The sequence below is a fragment of the Camellia sinensis genome, chromosome 7 (assembly GCF_055761805.1).
Source record: "Camellia sinensis isolate YWXY chromosome 7, ASM5576180v1, whole genome shotgun sequence".
Lineage (NCBI taxonomy): Eukaryota > Viridiplantae > Streptophyta > Magnoliopsida > Ericales > Theaceae > Camellia > Camellia sinensis.
In genome coordinates this window covers 14,601,469-14,608,594 of record NC_138967.1, presented here as the reverse complement: position 1 = coordinate 14,608,594, position 7,126 = coordinate 14,601,469, and the positions used below count along the sequence as shown (strand labels likewise).

The following is a 7,126-nucleotide window of genomic DNA, read 5'->3' as shown; positions in this document are numbered from 1 at the left end:
CGTAATAAACAGGATTTGCCGCTATATGCAATGCAGCTTGATTATCACAATACAAAGGAGCAGGGCCTTTTTGTTTGACTCTTAAATCTCGCAATATATATCGCAGCCATGTAATTTCAAGGCATGTGTTTGCCATGGCCCTGTACTCGGCTTCTGCAGATGAACGAGCCACAGTTGACTGCTTCTTGGATTTCCATGAGACAAGAGAGTGACCTAGAAACACACAATAACCTGTAGTTGATCTTCTTGTTGTTGGACAACCTGCATGATCTGAATCACAATAAGCTTTCAACTTAAGATTGTTTATAGCTGGGAAAAACAAGCCTTGGCCAGGTGTACCCTTAATGAATCGCAAGACACGAAGTGCGGCCTCCATGTGTGGTTTTCTGGGTTGGTGCATAAACTGACTCAAATTCTGAACTGCAAAAACAATGTCTGGTCTTGTGACAGTAAGATAAATTAATTTTCCAACCAACCTCCTATACCTCATTGGATCATTGAGTATAGCACCATCTGTGGTTTGTAATTTCACATTTTGTTCCATTGGACACTTTTCTGGCCGTGCCCCCGTTAAACCTGCATCTTGTAAAATATCTAGAGCGTATTTCCTTTGGGACAAAAAAAGACCTATCTTGGATCGCAAAAATTCAATGCCTAAAAAATACTTCAAGTCACTGAGATCCTTGATACGGAACTGTTTGAGATGGAAGGATTTAAGGTGTTCTATTTCTTTAAGATTATTGCCTGTAATGATAATATCATCAACGTAGATGAGCACTCCTGTAAAAGAATCGCCATTAACTTTGGTAAAGAGGGAATAGTCAGCCATAGATTGGTGAAAACCTGCTTTCTTAACAGCTGTTAAAAATTTGGAGAACCAGCTACGAGAAGCTTGTTGCAGCCCATAAAGAGATTTATTAAGCCGACACACCAGATTCTCCCCCTGTTGGCACAGGCCAGGAGGAGGAACCATATAGACTTCCTCGTGCAAGTCACCATGGAGGAAGGCCTTTGTAACATCAAGTTGGTGAAGAAACCAATTACGAGCAGTAGTAACAGACAAAAGACAACGGAGAGTAGTATGCTTTGCAGTAAGAGAGAAAGTCTCACTGTAATCAACACCCTCGATTTGGGTGTAACCTTTGGCGACGAGACGACCTTTGTAACGTTCAATGGTGCCATCAGATTTGTATTTGAGTTTAAACACCCATTTGCACCCAATGGGTTGATGACCAGCCGGTAAGGGCATAAGGGTCCAAGTGCGATTGAGTTGCAATGCATTTAACTCGACCGTCATAGCAAGTAGCCAGTTAAGATCTAAAGCAACTTGAGCATAGGAAGTGGGCTCAGTGGTGCCTGAAATGTTAGCAAGAAACACACGATGCGAAGGAGAAAAACGGTGATTAGAAAGGTAATGAGACAATGGGTGTTTAGTACTTAAAGGAAGAGCCGGCAGCGAGGATGATGGAGCAGGGGAAGCAGAAGCAAAAGACATAAGGTAATCGCGTTGCCAGAGAGGGGGCTGCGTAGAACGGGTCGAGTGACGTTGGGGCAGGAAATGAGGAACAAAGGTAGGAGAAGGAGGCAACGATGTAGGTGGAGGTAGAGGATCTTGGGAGGAAGCGGGTGCGGGCGTGGGAAAGGAAGCAGGCGCATGAGTGGGTAAGGAGGAGGTGTGGTCGGGTTGAGAAAGAGGTAAGACAGTAGGGTGAGTGCAAATTGGGTTAGAAGGAGAGTTGGGTTGGTAAGGAAAAATGGTTTCAAAAAATTTGACATCCCGACTCACAAGAAAATTTTTAGAATCCAAGTCATAAAGTTTGTAACCCTTGTGGCCGGTGGGATAACCAAGAAAGACACAACGTCGTGCACGGGAGGCAAACTTATGAGCAGGATGAACAACGGTAGCATAACATAAACATCCAAAAACATGAAGATGGGCAAGAGGCGGTAGTTTCTAATAAAGTAACTCAAATGGAGATTTATTGGCCAACAAAGGGGTAGGTAAACGATTAATGAGGTATACAGCGGTTAGCACACACTCACCCCAAAATGACAAGGGAATGTGTGATTGAAAATGCAAAGCATGAGCAATGTTAAGAATATGCCGGTGTTTGCGCTCAACCACCCCATTTTGCTGAGGAGTAGAAACACATGAGCGTTGAAATTCGACACCAGTATTAAGAAAAAAATCCCGCATGGAAATAAATTTGGATCCGTTATCGCTTCTAAGAGTTTTGATGCTGACATTAAACTGATTATAGACTAGGGAAAAGAAAGCTTTAAGCAAGGCCTGTGTTTCAGATTTGTATGTCATCAAGAAGACCCAAGTACACCTAGTAAAATCATCCACAATTGTAAGGAAGTAACGTGCACCAATATGTGAGGGAATGCGATGTGGAACCCAAATATCACAATGAAGTAATTCAAATGGTGAAACAGTTAATGTTTTACTTAAGGGAAAGGGAATGCATGTTTGCTTAGCCATAGGACAAACAACACAATCATTTTTAAATGAAATAGACATGGAGAGAAACAATTTATATAAGAGTTGAAGACGAGCTAATGAAGGATGCCCAAGACGTTGGTGCCAGATTGAGGACGGTGATGAGACATGACAGGAAAGTGGGGTTGTGGTCAACGGCGACATGTAGTAGAGTCCATTATTCTGCTTGCCCCAGCCAATCATCTTCCCCGAAGCCAAGTCCTGGATGACACAAAAATCAGCAAAAATAATGAGGCAACAATGAAGGGATCTTGTGAGTTTACTAGCAGACAGTAAATTTAAACGAAAAGAAGGAACGTGAAGAACTTGGTCTAAAGTGATGTCTTTATTGAAAAGAATGGTGCCTGTAGAATCAACAGGAACTGACGATCCTGTAGGTAAAGTAATTGAAGGAATAAGAGATGGATGACTATGACAAAAAAAAGAGGAATCGGATGTGGTATGATCCGTGGCTCCACTGTCAAGAATCCATGAATTAGAAAAAATTGAATTAATGGATGGAACAGATGGATGAAACTGACCTGCTGCATTAGCAAAAACATCTAAGGTTTCGGAGGATGATTTGGACAAGTTTGCCATGGCAGTGGTGAGTTGTTTGCATTGCTCCTCAGAACGCCCAGCAAGAACCTGGTGCAAGATATGGGTTGCCGAATCAGAATGACTAGCAAGGTTTCTATGGGCTGGCTGCTGTTGTGTGGAAGGGTCCATGGCGTGAACCTGGTGGATGGAATGGTGTCCACGCGGATTGGTGCTGTTTCGTTTGTTCCGATCACGCTGCTGTTGTTGAATAGAGCCATGATTGTCTGCATTGGTGCCCTTTCCACGAAACAACCAGTGTCCGGGTGGGTATCCATGTAACTTGTAACACGTCTCGATATTGTGTCCATCACGATCATAGTAGGAGCAATGTAGATCAAAAGAGGATGAACGATCTCCAGACTGATTTGGATTTTCGGAATGAGAAGAGTGATTGAAGGATGAACGATCTCGTGACAGATTTTGGGTTCCAAAACGAGAAGAGTTGGAGCCTTTGTGCTTATGCACTGTTGCAGCAAGAGAAAAGTTTTCTGTCGAGGAGTAACCAATTTCTCGTTGTTTTTCTTCTTGAGTAATTAAAGAATATGCCTTCCGAACGCTTGGTAACGGATTTATGAGAAGAATCTGACCACATATGGCATTGTAAGACTCATTTAGGCCCATGAGAAATTGCATAATTTGATCTTGTTCCCGTTGTTCATTGTAAACCTTCATTCCACCACAAGAACAAGTGGGTTGAGTTTTATAGGATGCAAGTTCATCCCATAAAGCTTTGAGTTTTTTATAGTATGTGGAAATAGGCATAGAACCTTGTGCATGTGAACTGATTGATTTTTGGATCTGGAGCATTGCCTAGAGAAAAACGATCATGGAAATCATTCCAGATCTCATGTGCCGTCTCAACGTACACAACGCCATCTGCTAAATCTGCTTCAACGGAGTTAAGAAGCCATGAGAGAACCATTTTGTCACAGCGTTCCCATAGGGCATAATCGATAGGCTTCTCGGTCGTGTCTGGGGCTTCGATTGTACCATTAACAAAACCAATTTTGTTTTTGGCAGTGAAAGCAATCACCATGGAGCGTCTCCATGTTGCATAATTGTTTCCGTCAAGATGCTTTGAGACTAGAAAAAGGCCCTGATGATCTGATGGGTGAATAAAAAAAGGGCTTGAGGGTTCAACCATAGAGTCCTTATTCTAGTTGTCACCCATGTTGAGTGAAGGCAAGGGTGTGGAAACCCTTGAAAGCTTCAAACAATAAAGATATGAAAAATCAAGAATCACCCAAACATTGCTCTGATACCATGAAAACAGAGAGATATGGAAGAGAATTTCTGTATGCATATTTATTATTGATATGTCTATCTGTGTTGTTTAGCTCCTTTATATAGAGGAGTTACAAGCCGAAAGAGAAAACATTAATGATGAAAGCATTGCTAACATAATGAGTAAAGTAGCACTAACATATAATATACTAACAGCTACAATCATGGCTAACCCACTTATTGTGGAGTTTAACACAACAAAGGTAAATTCCTTCAATTACTCAATATGATTTCCAACACCTTAAGATATTCGTATATCTATAGCTTAAAACCCATAATTATCCACGTAAAAGAAGTCATTTAAATTTTAATGTGAACATTTAAGAAACAAAAGGTTCGTGAAACACGATTTCCATCCATGGATGAATTATTCGATGCCCTATAAGTAGACTCACATCACATGGATAAATTTATTGAGTCTTGGATCCTCTCCAGCCCTCCTCTCCAGCTCTCCCTCCAGTCAACGGACAAGATTCGTCGTCACCCATAACAAAACCAATGACTCAGATTAACTTAAAAAAAAAAAAAGAAAAAAAAGTTGAATTTCATTCAACACAGCACATCTGACACACTGTGCCACATCAAGTCCACCACTCACTCTCTCTCTCTCTCTCTCTCTCTCTCTCTCTCTCCCCCCTAATAAAAAATTTAAAAAATTATTTTAATCTTTTTAATTTTATTTTCATAATATATATAATTTTTAATATAAAAATTTAATTTTATAAAATTAATATCATTGAAAATATACCTTTAAAATGAGACTAATATTAAATATATTTAATAAAAAATTAAAATCAATAAAAAGTAATTACTATGTTTAGTTATGTTTTGAAATTATTATTTTTTAAATATAAAAATTAATTTGATGAAATAAACACACAATAATCATATATTTTTGAAATTCTCAAAAATAATCTTCGTTCATGAAAACAAAAAAATTTATTTATGAAAATAAAAAAAAATCATATGAAAATAAATGTATGGTTTAAAAAAATCATATGAAAATATTTTTTTTTAAAAAATCATATAAAAATTAATTTGATGAAATAAATACACAAATGAATTTTATATTAAAAATTCTTATGATTTTTTTCATATGATTTTTTTTTTTTGAAATGAAGATTGTTTTTGAGAATTTCAAAAATATATGATTTTTGTGTGTATTTAATCAAATTAATTTTTATATTTAAAAAATAATAATTTAATATATTAGTCACATTTTAAAGATATATATTCAATGATATTAATTTTATAAAATTAAAATTTTATATTAAAAATTATATATATTATGAAAATAAAATTAAAAAGATTAAAATAATTTTTTTAATTTTTTATTAGGGGGAAGAGAGAGAGAGAGGGTGAGTGACGTGGGACAGTGTGTGAGATGTGCTGTGTGCTATGTTTTGAATGAAATTTAACTTTTGTTATTGTTTTTTTTTTTTAAGTTAATCTGAGCCATAAGTTTTGCTATGGGTGATGTGGCCGAATCTTGTCCGTTGACTGGAGGGAGAGCTGGAGAGAAGAGTTGAAGAGGATCCGGACTCGAATTTATTGACAAACAGCTACGTGGTGTGCCTTGATTGGTGTAGAACACCAAATGGCACTGTTGACGCGGTGCTCTTAAAGCATCGAATAATTTCTCCTCAGACTACTTTTGCTGCCACATTAAATTAATTATTAGGGATGTATTTGGTTCAGTACGATCGGTATTTATGTAAAAAAATTTATCTAATCAATAATGTCAGTTTTATTATTTTGAAAATCGATACTAATCGTTTCTCCCATTAAATAGCACTGTTGAAACATTTTGGTTCGGTATAGTTTAATCAGTTTAGAACCTTTCAAATTTAAGTCACTTTTAAATATAATCACTAATCTATATAAAAATATTAAATTAGTTATTTGTCTACCATTTCAAACATTTCTAATCCATCCATTTAATAAATGTTTTTTAATTCCTAGATTAACAAAAATAAAAACAAAAGAAGTTTAGAAATACTAAGGTTTCAAGAATAATTAGTTAAGAGTTAAAATTATATATAATAAGAGTTTACAAACTTAGGTTATAAAAATGATATAATTAATTAATTAAGGTTAATAATTTATTATACTTATTAATATCATTATATTATTAGATTATATATATTTTAAATACAATGTATGTTGATGTATCAGTTTCAGTTTAGTTTGGTGTACAAGGTGTTTGAACCGATACCAAATCAAAAATCGAAAAAAATCAAATTTAAAAATTGCATAGACCGATTCTTGTTAAAAAACAGACTAAATATAACCGATTTGATCTAGTTCAATCAATATGGTCGATTTTTTCGATTTTTCTTACATCCCTATTAATTATAATGTTACACACAAAATTTAGTTACATAGAATAAGATGGGAATAATTTAAAGATAAAATCTATTCATGTTGCTTAATTTTTCTACTTTCTATCAACTGTTTTTTTTTTTTTTTTTTAAAGCATGTTTACATAAATTATATTCCAATCCACAATTCATAAAAATCAAGGATGTGGCACCAATAAATCTCAAAATATTATCTTATGAACTATTTAGTCTTTCATTTTTTCTTATAAACCCGAAGGTCTTATTAAAGTAAAAATTATACAAAAAGGTAGTCACTTTACATGTTTGAGTTTAATTTTTTGGAAATAAAAGTGAGTTTCTCTAAATGTAAAATTACACATTTAGACAATCTGCACTGTAGAGGATTTGGATTTTCCCTCCGAGAACAAATCTCACATTA

General features: G+C 35.8%; 1 protein-coding gene across 1 annotated transcript; it reads right to left on the bottom strand.

The window, feature by feature from the left end:
* Positions 1-3,821: 3,821 nt before the first annotated feature.
* Positions 3,822-4,226, bottom strand: LOC145795618 (uncharacterized). Its single transcript, XM_082880450.1, has one exon. It carries the CDS (start codon positions 4,224-4,226, stop codon positions 3,822-3,824), a length of 405 nt encoding a protein of 134 aa, XP_082736576.1.
* Between the last annotated feature and the right edge of the window lie 2,900 nt (positions 4,227-7,126).

Excerpts from the sequence above, each read along its gene's own strand:
- LOC145795618 (XM_082880450.1), bottom strand. The coding sequence starts at position 4,226 with ATGGTTGAACCCTCAAGCCCTTTTTTTATTCACCCATCAGATCATCAG.